Genomic DNA, 21134 nt, shown 5'->3' on the forward strand with positions numbered 1-21134 from the left:
CACCTCCTCGCTTGCTGTGCTCGGTTTGCGGGTCGAGGTCTCATTGCAAACGAAAGGCCGGCAATGCGGAGCATGCTCCGTGCGCATCATCATTCCAATACAGCGTTTGAACGCATCAGTCTGAACGTTGATCACCGCGCTCTCCTCCCGTTCCATCGCCGACGATGCCAATGGCTCGCCTGCTGTACAGGCGCCCACCCACGCGGTGCGACACGCAGTACAAGGAGCCTACCCGGTATTGCTTTGCCCCAAGTTCTCATCCGGGAGAAAAGACGTCGAAAATCAAGTTCGATGTGGCGTTGTTGGTTGGATTGTCTTGCGAAAACGTCGTAGAATCGTGTACGCCGGCGGCGAAAACTGTGTGGATTGCTGCAAGACTTGTGAAAAGCTCAAAGGCTACTGGCTCGTTGATCTCGCTTGCTTCTTGACATTATCTTTACGAGAAAAATGACATCAAATTGGGCAGACCTCCCTGACACTTTCCCTCGGTGCGTAGTTATACTCAAATCAGAGATCACCATATTCCTCTCGTATGATCCGCGCGCCATGTTCCGCCACCGCATAGACAGATCCCTGGAGGTTGATGTCCGGTAGACGACCGAGGGTCGAGACATCGCAGACTCGCAGGCGTTTCGTCCCGTAACTGGCAAATGGTCAGTGGCTTTCAATCCGAGCAGACGGATGTGAACACGTACACTCGAAGATGCGAATCGACCACACCGCCTTTCTCCTTGGGAAGCATGCGACAAGTACTGGCGGCATGCCAGTTCGGGATCATGACGGTCTTGACGTATCTGCACATTGCGTTAGCGAAGAAAGGCACGGCTCTCCAAGGGAAAACCGTACTCAAGAATCTCCTCGTCAGTCTGCACACCAGGACCCGGCGCCACTTCTTCCGCGACCCACTTCTGCCAGTCGGGATGCTGGCCAATCTTCCGCACATACTTCAAGCCTTGGATGGCCATGGCTATATCGGCCGTGTGGTTGAGATACTGCAAGCAAATGATCACGTCAGTACGCGGACCAGCATTCTCTGTAGCACAACCGGCGACTCACATTCGGATCAATGACCGGATCGCCGAGCGGCATGTTGTTCCCCACTGTCACGCTGCCTTGCGAAAGCGCCGCCATATTCGACACCGTCAAGGAAACATAGGATGTATTCCTCCGCGGTTTGCCGTACTTGTTCGAAAAGAACGGATACCACCCGCCCTCGTACATGATCTCGTTGTGAGCTTGACTAACGAGACCGGCGTCGATGACAGCGCCAGCGCCAAACTCTTTCAAGTCCTCAGAGCAGATCTCTTGGAATGCATTGGTACCGGAGACGGCGGACCATCTGCTCTTTGCCCTCTCGTGGGGATCGGAGGTGTTGTAGAATGAGCGTTGTTGCTCGTTCAAAAGGGTGAGGTCGTTGTTCTTCTCGGTCGTGCTGGCAATGTGAGCGAATTCCGGCTTGATGGAGTAGATGACACTGAAAGCCGTGTGGTCCTGCATGTGATGTCCGACATGCTCATTCTCGACACGAACAGGGATCTCGTGTTCCTCCAATTCGTCCCGTGGACCGATACCGGATTGCTTGAGGAGATATGGACTGTGAAAAGCACCAGCCGAGAGGATGACCTCCTTTGAGCAGGAGATATTGTGCCAGATGGCTCCCTCGACGAACGTGAGCCCCGTGGCCTCCTGTTCGCCCGAATCCGTCTCATTGAAAATGATTGTCGACACGACTGATCGTTCCCGAACGTTGAGATTAGGTCGGTCCTTCGCGGCGTCGTAATATGCGGACCACGAGGAGCTGCGGATGAAGTTCTCGTCGAGCGACAACGTGCCTTGCTTGATGCCGACAGGGCTTCCACCGTTCTGATCGTGCACTACGCCAACACCAATGGCGCTCGTTGCATTCATGAAGGCTGGATTCGAAGCAGGAACAAAGCCTTGAAACCCGACCTAGATCACCAAAGGCCGAAAGTGTTAGCTATGCCAGACAACGAGACATCGAAATGACAGGCCCAGACCACATTGCAGGCCACCTCCCCTTTCGAAACCTACCTTCAACGGCCCCTCCGTGCCATAATTCTCCGGATCCCAAGTCATATAAGTGTTGTCATTAGTATTATTCGGGTTCCCCACAAACATTGTTCCCCTCTTCGCTGCCGCGGAGATGTTCGCCCAATTCCATCCCGGGTTCCCGTCCAACTCCCACTGATCGTACACCGCCTTGCTTCCAAGACCGTAGAAAAAGCCATTCGTCGCGCTGCTGCCACCCAGACATCGCCCACGGTGGTAGGGCAACGAGCGATTGTTCAGGTTCCGCTGCGGTTGAGTAACAAAGTTATAGTCCACCAAGCTCCGGGCTCCGTTGAGGAGATATGGGTTTGCACCGCCGGTGAGAGAGGTCGGATTGGTGTCTGGAGTTGGTCCGCCTTCGAAGACGATGACATTGTGCTTGCCGCTTTCGGTCAGACGGTTTGCGAGGACTAGACCGGCGGTACCGCCCCCGACAATGCAGAAGTCGTAGCTGGGTTCGAAGTCTATCGCCGGAGCGAATTGGTATTGGAATGTGGAGAAGTATGGTGGGCCGGGGGGATTGGCGGCGACGAGGTTTGCAGTGCTAAGGACTCCGAGCAGGATTGCTGGTGCGGTATGCGTAAACATGTTCACGTCGGTGGGAACTGACGGTCAAGACAACTAGGCACACTCGCGGGCGCTGGTCCGAATATATTATCCTTCGGCATGCCAATCGTAAATCCAGCGACCGTTCGCCATCTGCAAGTGGTATACCGCCGCTGGGAAGGCCCAGCATGATCACTGCGACTGGCATGAGATCGCCGCACATGGCGCATCTTCTTGGGTGTCCTGGGTTGTCAACGCCGATCGTTCCGGGAAAACTTGGGGCGGTGTGCAACTCACAGCAAAGTACCTTCAAAGTCCACCACTTGCAATGAATGGTGAAACGCACAATGACGCTCGGACATCGCTCGGACATGATTTCAAGTCGTGCCATCCCTGGAACGCGGAACAGCATCTTTTCAGAATTTGAGATTGAGATACATGGGAAAGGTGATGTATGCATCAGCTAGAAGAGAAGAAAAACAATGGAATATTCAGTGGTATAGAACTAACTCGAAAAAGAAAAAGTGTGTTCCGCTCAAAAGTGCCAGCTGTAGAGGCCATGCGATAACGGAAGGAAAGACCAGCGACCAGACGAATCCCGAAAAGAAGCCGTATACTTTCGGGATGCGTGGAGAGTGCCGTCAGGTGTGACAGCGGCGCTGGGCTCTCGAGAATGGTTTGAAAGGGCGTGTCGGTAGTGGTGATCTGTCGTCCTCCTCACAACGACAAGATATGCTCTCCTTTCCCACGATACCTCTGCATCTCCAACCCAACCTCTCTCATTCTCTCAGCTCCCTTGCCCGGCTTGACCTTGTACGCCTTTTCGCCTTTGGCAGCGGCTTTGGCGCAAGCTTTCTGATAGAGCTTCTCCTTTCTGCGCTGACGTTTCCTCTCCAAACCCTTGAAAATGTCGATTGCGCCACGTTTCGGAAGATCGCCTTCTTTAACGGTGCAGACGGTGTCGGAGTCATCGCAGTCATCATCTGTTGGGCGGAGAGTGTGTGGCTTTCCAAGTGTGTAGCCGCCGCCGCGCGGGAGGGAGGCCGTGTATGTGAGTTGAGGGCGTGAGGCAAGGACGTGTGGCATGCCAAGACCAGTGCTGGAGAAGTTGGGTGATGCTCGACGAGTATTTGGAGGTGAGGTCGTGCGCATCCCAGGGCCAGCAGGAGAACGGTTTCGTGGTGGAGAATGGCCAAAGAGCTTGCGAGGTGGTGGAGAGTGAGCAGTCGCCGGCTTTTTCATGCCGGCGGGAGCGGGTGATCGTTGGCGCGCGGTCGAGATTGCGGTTGAGGTTCTCTTGAGAGGCGGTTGTGGAGATCGTGCTCGGGCGGGTGGAGGCGGAGAGCGAGCAGTGGTCTGTCTTTTCAAAGCACCAGGAGCCGGTGATCTATGGCGTGCAGGAGGTGGCGGAGAGCGAGCGGAACGTTGAGTCTTCTTCGCGCCGGGAGCAGGAGACCGATGACGAGCTGGCGGTGGAGGAGACTTGTGCACAGTGCTTCGTGTCCTAGATCGCTGAGAAGGCCGACGTCGCAGAGTGGAGTCACCGTCCAGCTCCTCAATGTCGCCGTGCATGAGGTTCTCCTCCTCGCTGTCTTCAGGATCCTCGAGGTCATCGTCGTCCTCTTCGTCCATGTCCGGGTCGGAGGTTGGAAAGGTGGGATCGATGTCCTGAGGGCGCGCCTTGTGTCTTGCGGCTTCTCGCTGCTTCTTGTGGTTGAGATAAGCCTGTTCCAGAGGACGATCCTCATCGAGAGTTCCACAGACAAAGTCGGTCGAATCAGGCAGGTCCATGCCCTCGCGTTGATTCCGAATCGGCATGTTGTTAGGCCTGGGCTTACGTTCCGATTTCGGCCGGATGGTCCGTGGCTGGATATGACTCGAGCTGGCGGAGCCCACGGATGAGGATGCATCCGCGCTGTTGTGTGCCAGACGATCCATGTGCTCCATTGAGGTTGCTGCGGTCGACAATCCTCCAGGTCTCCACCACTCCTCATCGCTGTCGTCGTCTTCCGAGTCCGATTCAGCAAAGCCTTCCTCATCATCGGTCTTGAAGCCCTCGTCTGACTCCTCCTCGAGATCGTCCTCATCGTCGTCGTCCTCATCCAACTCGGCGTCATCCTCAAGGTCATCCTCGTCGTCTTCCTCCTCCACCACTTCCTCTTCAACCTCTTCACATGCCTTTCGGATGACAGTCTCCTTCTTAAGTGTATCGTCCACAGTCAATCGACTTCGATGGCAGGTAGACTCCTGCACCCACTCTTCAGGCTCATCGTCGCTGGATGCAAATTCATGAAATCGTGTGGCTTCGGTGCTGCGATCGGAATCGTTGGACAATTTACGCTGGTAGGAAGGCCTAGGGGTACCGGGTGTGGAGTCGTTGGCGAAGGCTGCGGGATACTTTCGGGAGGTTCGAGGTGATGCATGAGTGACCGTGCTGTCCGATCCACGATGCGCCTTGGGCAACTCCGGCTTGACGTTCGGTTTCTTCTCCGGTGGTGGTGGACTCACAGCACGTTTTGATGCAGTGCTCGGTCGCTCATGCTTGGTCTCAGAAGTTGTTCGGGTTGGGCAGACGAACTTCAGCATACACTTCCGCTTTGGTGGAGATGCAGCTGCAGCAGTCTCGGGCTGTACCTCAGGCTTCTTCACCGGAGCTTGTGCCTTGTTGTCCTTGTTTCCACACGCGAAACTTATACACCTTTTCCGACCGAGGCCCTCCTCAACTGACTTCTCTGTCGTCGGTTCCTCTGTCTTGTGACTGGTGCTCAAGATTGTTGGCTCGCGTGAAAGGGGCTTTTCGTTGACAAAGTTCGGTACGGCAGCCCTGATTGCAGTCGGCGGGAGTGGAGGACTAATTGCAGGACTGGCCAGGCTGTGTCCGTCGTCGCTGGTCAATTCAGCGGTAGATGCGACACTCGGATTACTCCAGGTCGATTGTGTGCTGAGTGTTCGTGGTGGTGGTCGTTGTCTGTGCCGCTCTTCCTCATCTGTATGATCTGTCTCCGAATGCAGTTGGCGCGTCAACAATGATTCTCTGCGGTTGTACATTTGCGGATCTGCTTTGCTGAAGGATGTGTGTGTCTTGGGCGGTGTCCATGAAGGGCGGATTCTTTGTGTATCTGGTGGTTCGTCGACGTCGGCGATCATGTCTTCTGAGTGGTCCAATTCAACTGCAGCGGCGGATGCGCGCGGCGCGATGGTCCGGTGATCCATGGTGGACAGTGTGAGTCGTGGGTAAACGCGATCGAGGCCGGGGTGGGGTGGTGATTATTAAGGTGCAGTGTTGGATCGAAACAGCAAGGTATGCACTGCAATGTGTCTCGACGGTACCGCGAGGAGGTTGACCCGATGGGCCTACTGGTGCTATAAAGTCGAAGCAAACATGATGTATGAACAGTGCTTGGCGTAGCGTGGGTCGTGGGTGATTGCACGGTCAAGAGTGGAGAGGGTGCTGCGAAAACTTGCAACAAAGTCAGCAATGATGAAAAAACACAGCACGCAAAGTGGCGGAGAAGGGTTAGATTGGCAACAAAAATAGGTCGAGCCAAGCAAAAGATGAAGCAGTCGCAAGGCCGGTGAAGTGTGGGCAGTGTAAAAGGAAGGATGACGGGAACGATTAGAGGGGCCTTACGTCTTTGAGATGTGTTTTGCGTAGTCGACCGGGGGGCTGTGAGCTTGCTCGTGTTCGACGTGGCGGACTGCCGACGACTTGTGACTTGGCGGGAGGGATTACTCGATGAAATGCCGTGGGTGCGATTCGCGACACGACTGAAGTCCCGACGGGGGTTTCGAGCCAAACGACTCACGAAGAGCAAGCCGGACACGCTCGAACGGCGCCGTGTCAGCAGGTCGCCGTCGTCGCCGTCGGAATGTACGGCAGAAGTGGTGGTAGCTGTGTGGGGGGAAGGGAGAGAAAGAGAGAGAGAAGAGCGAACGTGAGGGAGAAAGCGAGAGGAGAGCTGGGTAGGACGTGGGCGCGCGCTTCGATTTGCTGCGGACTGCGGTGGTGGTGGAATCGCCCGCAAGCGTTCTAGTTCTAGTGTGGACGGCCGTCTCCAGCGGGCCTTCCCTCGCTTCGACCAACACAACACAACACAACAGAATTCTCTGACACAATTTCCGTTGCCCAACCAGCATGGATTAGATTACTGTCGGGTGGATGATGAATTCAACCCGGCAATCAGGCGAGCTGGAATGCACTGGATATGTTGTAGCATCCGTTCATGCGTCTCAATAATGCCCGCGCACTCATCACTGCTCTCTTTCGCCTTTCATGCCAACCTAAACTCCTCACCAGGCAATTTCCCATCAACCTTTGTCAGCACTCTATCGAAAGAACCCATCCATGAATGACGTCTGCCGCCGCCCATCCTGACCATCCAATGCATCCATCCTCCACGATGGACAACACTACTGCAACTTCACGAGTTGTGACAGCTCCTAGCCTCTTACGCCTACGATTCTCGTACTGCGACCGACTCCCGCACCAATCCCATCCCCCGACACACACGCAGACCGATCACCAGCTGCGTTTCCGCTCCCTGTACTTGCACGAGGTGAGGCATTTACAGTCTGCCTTTGCCGCTTCGAGACGCAGCTACTGCTTGGAAACACCACCACACCTCCTTTCTTCATGCACCTAGCCCAACTCGCGTTCTCCGTTCATGCGTACAATGGCCGCGTCCTGCGTTGGGGCGATCAGTCTTTGAGATTGTTTCCCTCGCATGATCATCCGCCGGCGGGCGGTCGGAGTGTATTGTTTGGAGCCGTTGTGGCCAGGATCTCACCGACATTGTTGCAACGACTTTCTCAAACGCCCAGCGGTCAGCCGCTAGAAGTCACTTGCAAGGTATGCACGGTGCACGGTATGCACGGTCGCAATTCCGGCTTGGCTTCACACTACGAATACTACCAAACTTCGACGAATTAATGCACTACAACTATAGCTCCGATTAATAAAGCGCTTGCTAAGCTAAAAGAAGGAAAGGAGACCTGTATTTAGAAAATTGCGACGAAGCATAGCGTTAACCGTACGACTTTATTAAAGCAATGGCGTAGAGTGACTAATTCTCGAGCTAAACGTAATGAAAATGCCTTAATATTGTTACATTAACAAGAGCGAACTCTCGTCGCATACATCGACACCCTTACACGCAGAGGCATTCTACTAACACCGGCAATAGTTCTTACCTTTACTAAGGACATTACAGGCTATCTACTACACCCTTTATAGGTCTTACGGTTCGTACGTAGGCACACAGATATCGATTCTCAATACCTTAATCTACTAGATAAGAACCGCAAGTAGGCCGACTCGATATATTAATACAAGGCCTACTACAACCTACTAAAAGAGAAGGGAACGAAGTACAATATTAAGCCGCAGAACACGTACAACATAGACGAGAAGGGCTTTATAGTTAGCATGCTTTAAAAGAGCCGGAGAATCTTTATAAAGGCTTACTACACTAGCGGTCGGTTAAAGGGCTTTATACAAGATAGCAACCGTAAATAGCTTACGTTGTTAGCTTGTATCTGTGCTAATAGCACCTTACTACTACCGTACCTTATTTACAAGGCTAAGACAGGAAACATTCAGTCCTTATAGCTGCAGGATTTTAAGGACATTTACGAAGCGTTCTTCGCGTCCTTACCAAACGGCTAGACTAACAACAACCTCGGATTACACTAGATAAAGAAGGTATTCGAGCCCTTTACGCGTAAGAAGTGTAGAAGGGGATACCGGCTCCTTGTTATCGATAGCTATAGCTCTTACGTAAACATAGCGTTCTTAGAGTTCTACGTGCAATACCGCATCCTCGTAGCTATCTATCTACCTTATTCGACATACCGGCTCTAGCCTCTTAATGTTAGCCTCTTTAGTCCGTTAGCTTAATACTATAGTGCTAACCTCTTACGAGAGATCTTCTATTTAGAAGGACGGTCTACCTTAAGCAAACGTAACTTCTGGAGGCTGTTTTAGCCAGCTTATTAGAAGGCGTTTAAGCCTTCTAACATATTTAAGGCGTTTGCTAAGACTAGCTTGTATCTACTAGATGTATTAGCCGTGCTTATAGCACTTAAAGAGAAGGAAGAGAAGAAGCAGTAGAAGAAGAAGGGCAAGGGCAAGAGCAATAACACTAGTACGAGCATAAGCACTATAACTAGCGCACAGAACAGTCGGCCAAACACTGCGACCTCTATATTATCTAGCTATAACTAGCGGAAGATTCGCACGCTTATAAAGGACTATATAATAGACGCTGTTAATAAGACTGACCGTTACAACGTTTAGAAGATAAGCAATACCGTCCTTTATCTACAAACTTAGAACGCTCTTCTGTAGAGCTAGCTTAATAGCATACGTAAATCCCTTAAGAACGAGAAGAAGAAACGAAGCCGTAGCAAGCTAGTGTTCGCGATCCCCTCTAATACAGCTGCTATCTTTTATTTACCGGCTAAACTAAAGGCTAGTATTGCTGCTCTCGCCGAGAAGGAGCAGCTAAAGGTTATTAAGAAGAAGTAGAAGTAAGAGCAAGTAATAAACAAGAAGGTAGCTATGCAATTAAGGGCTAAACAACGCTCTTAAGCCGCTATAGATAGACAGGTTAAAGCAGTACAAAAGAGGGCTTAGAAGGCTACTAAGAAGGAGAGCAAGGAGGTTAATTTACAGCTAAAAACAGACCTTTAAGCCTCTATACGCAAGGCACGGCTAGCTAAACGTCGTATAAAGAAGAAGGAGCTAGTAGTAGTATTAAAACTGCCCTCTATATTAAGGGGGGGTAAGAGGGCCAGTGCACAAGCAGCTGAATCCTCTTAGCTACTAACACGCATAACATTAAGGCAACGACTTCAAGCTGCTTAGGGCTAATAGATATAATTAATGCGATGAATTTAAGCTATTAAACACCTAGTTGTAACTACTAGTTGTGACAATATTAGCTATGGAAGTAGTGGTAGTTATAGAAGGATTCTCCGGTGCGACCGTGCACAGCGTGCACTGTGCATACCTTGCAAGTGACTTCTAGTGCTGTGCATAGGTGTGGGTGGTTCCTTGTGATATGTTGTCACTTGTCAGCATCTCTATGGTTTCGCCTGCTTGCCCGGAAGCAACGCGGAGAAGTTGATGCTTCGACAGCCGCAGACATGTCCTACTAATACGCCTACAGAACGTCCTAGGCGCGCCACAACTTTGAAGCATCTCGAGTGTCGATTCTCGAAGCCTTTGGGAGTGCCTCTGCGATCCCAATCCTTACCTCTCTTGGTTGACAATTCGGGCATTTTGGTGAACGGCCACATCTACTCCGCGATCCTTGCCGAGTAAGACGAAGCACACGATGATTGGAAACGTAAACAGATTGACGGGCGGTGGTTATTGGTCACTCAACATCCGTTCACCGAACGCTTCTTAAATCTACACATTCGTCTGCTGCCGGAAGCAAGAGATCACATCTCTCGATCAAGAATCGCCAGCATCACAAGCGGCGACCTTCCACAACGGCAACACGGTAGGTGAATTTGCCGCTGTCAACCACATGCAGCGCGGGGAAGTGAGTACATCGTCGCTCCGAGTACGTTCCTTCTGTAGCTCATTCAAGCTTTGGCGTAGCATGCACCGCAGGTACGTACACGTCGTTCCTTCTCGAGGGGCCACGCGCTCGTGCAGGTACTTGCGCAGGTGCAGTACTTCTCGAGCGGGATGAGAGCGAGCTTATCGATGTGCAGCTGTCGTTCGCAGACCACGCGAGTGAGTGGTCATCATGCAAAGGTTCTCGCCCTTCCACCGGCAGTTACATTTTGCTTTCAGACTCAGAGTGCACAGCATCTGCTGAGGTGCAGACTATTCGCCGACGTTGTGCTTCCTCATCACGAGCAGTGCGCATTGAAATGTTTCAAGGGGTGTCAGCAAGGGACGGCGTCTCGCTGGTCCAAAAGCAGAGTTATACGCTTGTATTTCTCACTCTCAATATCCGGATGCGGTCAAGCCTTTTTGCGATGCTGACTTCAACCCAGCACGATTTCGATTGCGACTTCACCAAACAAGATCTCACTGACCAGGAGCCACATCACAGCCATCAAGCACGGCTCGACGGACCTGGAATCGCGCAGTGATCACAAGAAGACGGCCAGCACAAACACTTTTCATCTCGAACGGCTGAATGATGGACAGCACATTGGTCGCCGGCTATCCGCCACAGGCGAGATTGCCGCCCAGTCGCGATATCGGCTCAAAGGCAAGCGAAATCCGTGTGAAGAGGCGGAAAATGGTACACCCACGCCCTGTGACTGTCGACGGATCTTGCTACTGCTGTGACTGTTTGCGACCTTGATATGACTTTGTACACCCAGAAGCAATCAAAAAAAAAACGTTCAAGAACACTCCCTTTCCGCAAGCCTTCACATGAGTCTGTTCTACCGATCCGTCTCGACTCAACATGTACGAAAAACATGAGCAAGACGATGTTGAAAAAGCAGACCTGGATACGAGGAGGAACACGCTGAGTTCCATCAGCTCCTCCGATTCTCAACACGATGAGATTGATGTAGACGCCATTCAACGGAGCACAAGTCGAACAGAACCGGGAGAAAAATCAGTTCGACCTTCTACAGATCTTAAGAGGACTGCCAGCAATGTCCTCAGCCGAGTCGCTTCTCGCATCACCACCCGCTCGATCACCAACCCACCACCTCCTCCCAATGGCGGCCTCCATGCTTGGACGCAAGTCGCATGCGGTGGTCTAGTCATCATGTGTACTTGGGGCTGGGTCAACAGCTACGGAACGTTCCAGAGCTACTACATTCGTGAATTGGGCCTCTCCTCTTCAACGGTCTCCTGGATCGGATCGATTCAAAACTTCTTGACGTTCGTGATAGGAGCCTTCTCGGGTCGACTCCTAGATGCGGGATGGTTCGTTCCATGTTTCGCCGTGGGCAGTCTGATACAAGTGCTCGGGATCTTTTGCATGTCTTTGTCAACGAAGTACTGGCAGCTGTTGTTGACGCAAGGCATCATGACTGGTATTGGAGGTGGAATCATATTTACGCCAACGATGGGATTGATTGGGAGTTACTTCTCGACAAGACGAGCCCTTGCTGTCGGTTGTGGTAAGCATGGCGAGCTCACTTCGGTCTTCGATCCAGATACTGACACCCATCACAGCAACGCTCGGCAACAGCATAGGAGGCATGATCTACCCCGTCATCGTCCAACAACTCCTACCAAAAGTCGGCTTCGCCTGGACGGCCCGCGTCTTAGGTTTCGTCAACCTCGCATGCTTGGGGCTGGCACTGGTGTACCTACGACCACGGCTACCACCTCGCAAATCCGGACCCATGGTCGACCTCTCAGCCTTTAAAGAACCGACCTACGCCCTCCTCGTCGCCGGACTGTTCATGTTCATGTGGCCAAACTACTACACCTTCTACAACATCACCGCCTATGGTACCCAACGCCTGAACCTTCCATTCACCTCCGCCACGACCCTCACCATCGTTCTCAACGGCGTCGGCCTTCCCTTTCGTATCATCCCGCCTCTGTGCGCCGACCGCTTTGGACAATTCAATGTCGTCGTCCCAATCTTGGCCTGCTTTGCCATCGTCCAATTCACCTGGCTAGCTGTGACATCGATACCAGGCCTCTATGTCTTCACGACCTTCTACGGCATCGCGTCCGCGAGTTTCCAGTGTTTGATACCCAGTACCATGGCGAGTATAACACCGGAGATGAATCGCTTCGGTACGAGACTGGGCATGATGTTCAGTACTGTTTCGATCGCGGCGTTGACGGGTCCCCCGCTGGGAGGGGCGATTCAGGGGGCTATGGATGGGAGATGGTGGGGTGCGCAGACTTGGGCCGGGATCGGATTGGCGTTATGCTTTGCGCTGATGTTGGGTGCAAGGGTGAGCAAAGCTGGGTGGAAGCTGGGACCGCATTGTTGACGGTCGCAGGATTTGAACGACAGTGGGAAAAACTACAGATTATAGACTGGCATTGGGAGAGTCGCTTGCAATGGGCATTCAGCGGGAGTTTTCGGCATTTTTGCTGGCATGAGCATGGCATATTTTGACTGAGACATAGCACGCAGTAGCGTACGTATTCGATACATGATCATCTATAAGTTTCGTGACCTCCTTGCGAGCATGATAGGCGCTCTTTGCCCTCGAAGCTCCGCTCTCTCGTACCTCCTCCCTCTAAATTGGTTCATCCCTGGGCTCGATCAAAATCTCATTGACAGCCACACAATCCGGCTGCTTCAGGGCATAAACAATCGAGCCCGCGACATCGCTCGGATCCAGGACCTTCGCGCCGGTCGGCGTGCCAAACTTCTCGAGCGCCTCCTGATCCGTCGATATACCCAGCAGCTCCGTCTCCGTGTTGCCGGGCTGGATGCTCGTCACTCTTAGTCCCTTGCCGGCAGTCTCGAGACGTACTGCTTGAAGCGTGAACTCGACGAAGGCCTTGGAGGCAGAGTATACGCCCAAGCCGGGGAAGCATTTCCTCCCTGCGTCCGAGGAGATGGCAACGATGTGACCCGTGCCGCGCTCCAGCATAGATGGTACGACGTTCGACAGACAGTTCAGCAGACCTTTGCAGTTGACATCGACTGTCCGCTCCCATTCTTCCGTCTGCGTGTTGGCCATCATCGTAAAGTACATGACGCCTGCACAGCTCACCAGGATATCGACCGGACCGAGCTTGGCTTCTGTCTCACGGAAAAGCGCATCGACGTCTGACTTCTTTGTGACGTCCGTAGCGTGAATGAGAACTTTACCTTCGCGCTGGGCGAGGCGGATCTTGAGGTCTTCGAGAGCTTTGACGCGACGAGCGGCAAGGACCAAGTGACATCCTTCGCGAGCAAGAGCAGTAGCTACAGCTGCGCCAATGCCAGATGATGCACCGGTGATGACGGCCACACGTCCCTCCAGCATACTGCGGCGGATGCCGCTCGGAAGCAGAGGTGCACCACCGGGAGCAGAGTGCCGGGTCGGCGGGTGTGGCAGCCAGCCACGAGCGAACCAATGGCGGGAGTACGTCTCCAGCAGCTGTTCGTCGACCTTGGGTCGCTCGACCACGGCGCGGTAAGGACGAGTTTGAGCATTGTTGAGCACGACGATGTCGCGGAGGAACTCGACGCTCGGCATACCCGAGCGAAGAATGTCCACTGGCGCTGCGCCCTCGCCTCCCTTGACGGAACCACGCTTTTCGGTCCACATGGTCACCCACTCGTCGAAGGGAAGTGGCTCAGTTGGGTAGCCTAGTTCGCCGAAGTGCTTGAAAACCTGACTGGCATCGATAGGGTTTGGGTCGCCGAGATGGAAGACCAGCTGCTTGGCGTGTGCCTGGTCTCCGAGATGGACGATGGCTCTGGACACGAAGTCGACGGGTGTCATCTCCGCTCGCCAGCCTTCTACATCGGGGTGGTAGCCGAGGCGAATCGACTCCACGAAGAGTGCAGTAAGCAGATCCCAGGCGTTGGCAGCACCGGTTGTGCTGTGACCGCTAATGGTTCCTGCTCGAAGAATTCTTACGGGCAGTCCTCGCCGTCCAGCTTCCAGAACCAGCTGCTCGGCCGCCCATTTGCTCTGGCCATATCCATCGGGAATCTTTTCAGGCACAGCATCAACGTACAGCATCGAGTCCTCGGGCCAGCCATTTCCAGATGGTGAGTGGGGAAGCACTCCGTTCGTGCTTACATACAGGAGGGACGCATTGCCCTTGCAAGCCAGTCGGAGAATCTCCCTCGTGCCTTCCACATTCGCAGCGCGTAGAGCGGCATATGGATAGACGAGGTTGACAGAAGCGGCCGCATGCACGATGACCTGCACCTGGGACGAAAGATCGTCGAACACGTCCTGGCTGAGGCCGAAACGCTTGCGATTCAAGTCAGCGGGCAGGACCTGTACACGTTCCATGATCGAATCGTGCCAAAGCCCGAAGCCGATTAGGTTCCGTCTCATCGCAGCCACAGCTCGCGGTTCGTCCTCTTTTGAAGGGTCGGGTGACCGCACAATGCATATAATCTTCGCGGATGTTGCAAGCAGAAGATCATTAAGCAGGAAAGCACCCAAAAACCCAGTCACGCCGGTCATAAGGACAGTCTTCGCATCCTTGAGCGCACAGACCTTCGCTCCTGAGGGTTCAATGTCGCGGTCCAGTGTGGTATCTCGTCGCAAAGCGGCCGGCAGGTCAGATTGTACGGCAGCGATTTGACCATCTCTCACTTCGCGGACAGTGAGTAGGTGGCTTTGAAGCGTAGCAGGCGATGCGAGGCGACCGACAGGGATCCGGAAACCAAACTTCCTCGACAGCTTGCCAGCCAAATCCGCCAGAGAAAGAGAGTGTCCACCCAGGTCGAAGAAGCCGTGCTCTGGCTTGAAAGCGCTCTTGGGCTTGTCCAGGACCGCTGCCCAGACTTCGGCGACATCGCTGATGCCAATGGGATCTTGCTTTGCTGGGGACTCAGCTCGGGACTTCGATGGCACGGGCTTTGGGAGGGCTTTGAAATCTGCTTTGCCAGATACTGGATGTGTTGCTGTGGTATGTCAGTCGAAGTCTCCGAGAATGTGTAATCGCTGGGACATGTACTCACGTATCGAATCCACCTCCATCCAGATCGTGGGAAGCATGTACTGCGCCAATAATGGCGAGATGACTTTTCTCGCCTCCGGACTGTGTCCGTCTCTGTCGATCTCAACGACTGGTTTGCTGCTGGCGTCCAAGTCCCTCACGATGTACGCCACTAATTGACGATCCAGTCCGTCGCCGAAAGAGGTCACAACACATTTTTTGACAGCCAAGTTATCTTCCACCACGCGCTCAACCTTCGCCGGTACGACCGAGTAACCACGGAGCTTGATCATGCCTGCGATACGGCCGCTGATTTCCAGAAGACCAGAGGGAAGAAGTGTGGCAAGATCTCCTGTTCTGTACATTCTACTCTCGCCCTCTGGAGAGAATCTGTCTGGAAGGAATACCTCTGCAGTCACTTCGGGACGGTTGAGGTATCCTCGAGCGAGCATCGGACCGCCGACAAACAGTTCGCCGGTCACACCAGCTTCCACTTCTTTGCCCTCTTCATCCAGGATGTGGATGTGCTGAGGCTCCAAAGGTCTGCCAACCGGAGCATTGGTAGGCACATTATCACCGAACCCAGCGAGCATCTCTCCAATATCTCCGCATGCAACCTCGTGGGTTTCACACGCACTGTAACAATTCAGCAGTCTGGTGTTTGGCAAAGCTTTCAAAGCCGCGCGAGCAAGATCTGAGGTCACCACTTCTCCGTTTAACCACAGCGTCTTCAATTCTGATAGTCGTGAGCCGAGATCTGGGTATCGTGCCAACACTGTCGCGAGAAGAGTCGGGGTCATCAGAGTTTCGGTAACGTGCTTCGACTTGAGCAGATCGACCAGGGATGATGGATCGTAGCTCGTCTCGTCGGGCACTGTAATGACTGTAGCGCCACGCAGCAGCGGTCGGATGATCTCCCAGACGAAGAAGACATTGCAAGCAACACGATCGCCAGCGGAGACGTCGGAAATGCCAAACCGAAGATTGTAGGACAGGACCGCAGCCCGATGAGGATTTGCGATACCCTTTGGTTTGCCCGTGGTGCCCGAAGAATACGCAACGAAACACAGGCGGTCCAGATCGCCGTCATCGCTATGCCCGTTGGACACATTCGTCGAGGCTGTAGCCGCAGGTTTCGTGGAGTCTGCCTTTCCGTTTGTATGGCTCTCTCCGCCGTTGACCGCATCTTTCACAACGCTTTTCACTCTTGAAACCAGACCTTCGCTTACTCGCTCTTCCTCGTCAACCTTGATTATCGGGATCCCCTCCTTGATCTTGCCAGCTTCTGCAGAATTTGTGACTACCACCACCGGTCTCGCATCGTCGATTGCGTCGGCCAGCAAATCTGGCGGATAGGCGAGCTCTAGAACGAGAAAGGCTCCTCCTGCTTCTAGAGCTGCAAGACATGCAATGACATAGTCTGCGCTTCGAGGAAGCAGAACACCGACTTGGGCATCGCGGACCACGCCCAGCTGTTGTAATCGATTCGCAAGATTGTTCACTGTGCTACCAAGCTCGGCGTATGTGTATGTGGTGTTTTCGTCTTCCAGTGCTACTGCATTGGGCGTTGCAGAAACCTGTGCACGAAACAACGCAGCCAAGTCTTTTGTGGTATCGATCTTGGACATCTTGGATGTATTCCGGTGTCGATAGCGTGGGAATTCGGGCACTTCGAAGGTCGACGGTGTCGATAAGCTGTGAGGTAGAAATTGCGTGACAGCAGTGAAAACACTCCGTCCGCTGTGTCGATATCGGCGTCGAGCTTGCCTTGCGGGAATCGGGGATTGAGAAAGACCGTAAGCAGCTTCTCAGGGTAGGAGATCAACAGCACTTGCCCCGACACAAAGATGAGAAGCAAACCAGAAATCTGCTGGGAATCGGCAGCATGATGTAGCTATTATACTTACCAACATATACCTTTGCAAGCCTCTAGAACCCAGATCGTGGCGCGGGAGGGGCACTAGAAATAACACAGCTAAAAGGACCGAGCTCCTCCAGTGAGAGGGTTCATCGTGGGCAACATTTTCCGCGTTGGACTCGTCCGTCAAGGGCTTGGTATATCCGTGGGATATCCCCATTCGCGATGTCCCGCGTTCATGGCGTTCTCGCCTCGAAGTGCCGAGGGCAAAGTCTCGTAGATCCCATTCGTTGCAAATGGCGTGCGATTCACTGTGTGAACTCGTCGAACTGGGGCCAATAGCTGGCAATTGAATTTCAGTCTCCTGGAAAGGATGTACTAATCGGTTAGACCCGCATGCACCTCACCAAGGGTGGTGATGGTTTCCTGGCTCATCGCGATGGGTTCCCATGCTGTACCCACTCGGATTGTCGCCCAGATTGATCGGCTCTCCACGCCTGGTCGGCATGGGCGAGCGATGCCCGTACGCAGCTAGTCGATTGAAGGGCTAGGCCTACCATAACGTGGATGGACCCATGGGAGCGCGCCGACTTTCGGCGAGGATGGATGAACCACACTCGATGGGATGGTGAAACTTGGTGGTTGAGAAACGTGAGATGGACTTGGGAGTTGGGACCGTCCCGCCGTCGGTGGAGATCGGATAAGGTTTTAGACGGTCTCGGAGTGACGTCGAATGTTGTCAGTCGCGACTCCGTACGCGAAGGTCTCATCAACGGAAGGTCGAGTACGAAATATTGTTCGAAACATCTTAAAACTCTATCATGAACGAATACGAAACGAGACGTCTGGAGAAGATCAAGAAAAATGAAGCTCTTCTCGCCGAGCTCGATATCAAGAAAATCCCAGCGAAGCAACCGAGAAGCAGTAATGGCAAACCACTTCCGAAGCGGCGAAAGCTAGAGAGCGCGCCATCGCGCATATCAGCACGAATAGCTGCTGCGCCGCCAAAGGCAAGCTACAACGAAGATGCCATAGCGACACCAGTGCCATTCGCTCGATCTGTCCCGAAGCAAGGCTCAAAGCTGGCACAAGGACCGAGTCCAGCAGCAGCGATTGAAAGCAGCATATCAACCAAAGACGTGGAAGAGATCCAAGCAGGATGGACGGCCTGGAAACCGATCGCATCGCCTCCCGTAAGAGACGATTACAATGTCTTTCACTTTGAATCGCACCCAGTCTTCACACCTAACAAGTCTCCCGAGGAAATGATACGAGAAGGCTGTTTTGGAGGATCCTACTACCGGCCTTTGCGATCTCGAAAGCTTGAAATTACCATTCGAGACGACTGGAAGGACGACCTGCCGGCGTCGTGGATCGAAGGACTTAGTGTTAGCACATTCCTCACCAGCACGGACTACGACCCGAACGTCAACAAGTTCAAGGTCTCCTGCGGGCAGAGCATTGAAGAATGGGAAGCCGCAGGCTGGATCAGCCACGAGCACGATGTGCGTGGGTGGTTCCAGTGGTACATTCGATTCTTTCAAGGTCGAAGGTGTGAAGACGATGAACGGCAGGTGAGTCGATGGAAGAAATGCGTAGGAGAAACGGGGAGATGGCGCAGGATGTTGTTGAAGAGGTATATGCAGTCGGGAGTGAGGGAGGTCTTTGACGATGGTGCTGATGAGGATGCGCCGGAAGTGAGTCCAGTAATGCATCAGGTGAGTTCATGCTTGCATGAGGCCCGCGGCGTGGTCGGTGATCCCTGAGCATAGCTAACGATTCTTCGCAGACATGTCAGCAGTGGGCATTCGAAGTGAGGCAAGAGCACTTGGATGCGTACTGGGCATCGGGTGGGAGATAAGCAAACAGTTCAGCGCTCAATCAGCTCAACGTAGACATTGCAATACCGTATTCTGTACTGAACAATTCGTCATAGGAGCAGTAATATTGAACCAGTATCGTCCAAGAGCACGCCACATGTGTGGCTGGTGATCGATTTCGCCACACGAAAACAGTGCTCCACACAAACGAGCATCTCTTCAATGCCCTCATTTATACATACACATCAACTATATCGTACTGTACAATATGGCCGCTTCATCCACTCGCAATGCGCTCCGCGCATGTTTCCAAACAAACAAAACCTCTTTCGCAAGCAGGCAGGCCTCGCCCATCTTCCGCAGATACCTCGCCACGCCAGCAGAACAGCCACGTCTGCGTCTTGGATCTGAAGCCCCAAACTTCCAGGCAAAGACCACGCAAGGAGACATTGACTTCCATCAATGGCTTGGTGGAAAGTGAGTACTTCCAAAACGTGTCCACGGATCATGGGCTGACTGCAAACAGATGGGCCATCCTCTTCTCGCATCCGGCGGACTTCACTCCCGTCTGCACCACCGAGCTCGGCGCCTTCTCGAAGTTGAAGGATGAATTCGAGAAGCGTGATGTGAAGATGATTGGCCTGGTTGGTACCGCCGCAAGTCCGCTTTAAATGCTTTCACTAACACCATCTGCAGAGCGCCAACGACTTGGGCAGCCATGGTCGCTGGATCCAGGACATTAACGAGATCTCCAAGACCAAACTCTCATTTCCTATCATCGCCGATGCCGACCGTAAGGTGGCGTTCCAATACGATATGGTGGACCAACAGGACCTGGACAACATCGACGAGAAAGGCATCGCCTTCACCATCCGCTCTGTCTTCGTGATCGATCCGAGCAAGAAGATCCGTCTTACAATGATGTATCCGGCTTCAACGGGTAAGGCAGTCTGAAAGGTACAAGGCTTGCGGCGCTCTGAGACTGTCTGGGCGTTTCGCAGGTCTAAGCCTGTATCGCAGTGTTGTCTGAACGTCGCTGACCCTTGTAACTTTTGGTGTTTAGGCCGGAACACGACCGAGGTTCTTCGCGTCATCGACAGTCTCCAGACTGGTGACAAGAAAGGCGTGACGACTCCGATCGATTGGAAGGTCGGCGAGGATGTCATCGTGCCGCCGTCGGTGTCCACAGAGGCTGCCAAGAAGAAGTTTGGCGAGGTGAGGGAGGTCAAGCCGTATCTGAGGTACACCAAGATCTGATTATGGCGTCGTGCATGCAATGAAGTGCATGGATGTATGTCCATCTCCTCCCGGATCCGCGTGTCAGAGGAAGATACGACATGTTCTCCTGTTGGTCATCCTATACCCAATCGTATGTCGTAGATCATGATTCAATCTTTCCCACAGCATCATTAAGCGCAGCTTTGCCCTTGTTTAAATTTTGCATCATTCCAGACTTGCTTTGGACGAGGGTTTCCCAAAAGGCCGATTGTAGCCCATCAGGCAGAATGTCGTCGTGGATCTGAAGGTCGCCTTTGAGCGTGGCAGAGACGCCCTCTGCCCACTTGAGCCCGATGTGCTTCGAGATGTATTCCAGCCGTCCAATGATCCATAGAGCCTGGGCTATCGCCGCGTTCGAAGAGTCGGAAGGCGTCATTGGAGTGCCGTTGACGACACCCGCCCACGCCTGGAGATCGATTCTCTCAAGCGCACATGTTCCTAAGTCAATGCCAGTCAGTGCCAATACAACAAGTTGATCTAACAGCTCTGCACACACCAGCAAAGAACAATGGCCATATTGCCCCATACGCCGAAGTGATGATACAAGGTGATGTGACAGCCGGAGCTCCGTGCCCGAGCAAAGTTGGCACGGATCTGCAGACATCGTCCGTCATCTGTCGCCGCACCGATTTGAGATAGGCCATCTGCTCAATCATCTGCTCAGGTGGTAGGTCGAATCGTCGTACCAATGTTTCTTGATTTCGGGTGAGCATGATGCGGACGCTTCGATAGGTGTTCCAGATTGAAGGCACTGATGGGTGCGACTGGTAGCCGTGTACAACTCCATTCCAGACATGCGGCGAGTCGGGCACTTCGACGTCTGAGTAGCTCCAAACCTGGCCGTCGGCCATGGTGTCGATGGACCACTGAACCATTCTCATCTCGAGCCTTATAACTTCAGCAATCGCGTCCTGGTCGGAGATGGTCTGTGTGCGCATTTGGTACCTGGGGAAAGTTAGGTGGCTGCTTGAGATGGAGGGAGTCGGTGGACAAA

At 53.3% G+C, this 21134-nt stretch overlaps 6 protein-coding genes across 6 annotated transcripts; 3 read left to right on the forward strand and 3 right to left on the reverse strand.

Moving 5' to 3' along the window:
* Positions 1–507: 507 nt before the first annotated feature.
* On the reverse strand, positions 508–2658 carry MYCGRDRAFT_34982 (glucose-methanol-choline oxidoreductase; the record flags this gene model as incomplete). Its single annotated transcript, XM_003857436.1, has 6 exons — positions 508–643; positions 696–794; positions 847–992; positions 1057–1704; positions 1849–1950; positions 2053–2658. The coding sequence occupies 6 exons, from the start codon at positions 2656–2658 to the stop codon at positions 508–510; spliced, it is 1737 nt and encodes a 578-aa protein (XP_003857484.1).
* A 675-nt stretch (positions 2659–3333) lies between these two features.
* MYCGRDRAFT_117725 (uncharacterized protein) lies at positions 3334–5829 on the reverse strand (the record flags this gene model as incomplete). The annotated part of the gene is made up of 1 exon (XM_003857435.1): positions 3334–5829. One exon carries the CDS (start codon positions 5827–5829, stop codon positions 3334–3336), a length of 2496 nt encoding a protein of 831 aa, XP_003857483.1.
* A 1187-nt stretch (positions 5830–7016) lies between these two features.
* On the forward strand, positions 7017–10930 carry MYCGRDRAFT_89189 (uncharacterized protein; the record flags this gene model as incomplete). The annotated part of the gene is made up of 5 exons (XM_003856120.1): positions 7017–7172; positions 9974–10124; positions 10205–10237; positions 10342–10363; positions 10630–10930. 5 exons carry the CDS (start codon positions 7017–7019, stop codon positions 10928–10930), a joined length of 663 nt encoding a protein of 220 aa, XP_003856168.1.
* A 121-nt stretch (positions 10931–11051) lies between these two features.
* MYCGRDRAFT_65725 (uncharacterized protein) lies at positions 11052–12555 on the forward strand (the record flags this gene model as incomplete). Its single annotated transcript, XM_003856121.1, has 2 exons — positions 11052–11721; positions 11777–12555. The coding sequence occupies 2 exons, from the start codon at positions 11052–11054 to the stop codon at positions 12553–12555; spliced, it is 1449 nt and encodes a 482-aa protein (XP_003856169.1).
* A 252-nt stretch (positions 12556–12807) lies between these two features.
* MYCGRDRAFT_107072 (uncharacterized protein) lies at positions 12808–17025 on the reverse strand (the record flags this gene model as incomplete). The annotated part of the gene is made up of 2 exons (XM_003857434.1): positions 12808–15149; positions 15207–17025. 2 exons carry the CDS (start codon positions 16810–16812, stop codon positions 12808–12810), a joined length of 3948 nt encoding a protein of 1315 aa, XP_003857482.1.
* Positions 17026–18833: 1808 nt separating this feature from the next.
* MYCGRDRAFT_98385 (uncharacterized protein) lies at positions 18834–20248 on the forward strand (the record flags this gene model as incomplete). The annotated part of the gene is made up of 5 exons (XM_003856122.1): positions 18834–18892; positions 19199–19339; positions 19389–19506; positions 19559–19802; positions 19926–20248. The coding sequence occupies 5 exons, from the start codon at positions 18834–18836 to the stop codon at positions 20117–20119; spliced, it is 756 nt and encodes a 251-aa protein (XP_003856170.1).
* Positions 20249–21134: the final 886 nt, after the last annotated feature.

This window comes from Zymoseptoria tritici, chromosome 1, assembly GCF_000219625.1.
Source record: "Zymoseptoria tritici IPO323 chromosome 1, whole genome shotgun sequence".
NCBI classification, from domain to species: domain Eukaryota; kingdom Fungi; phylum Ascomycota; class Dothideomycetes; order Mycosphaerellales; family Mycosphaerellaceae; genus Zymoseptoria; species Zymoseptoria tritici.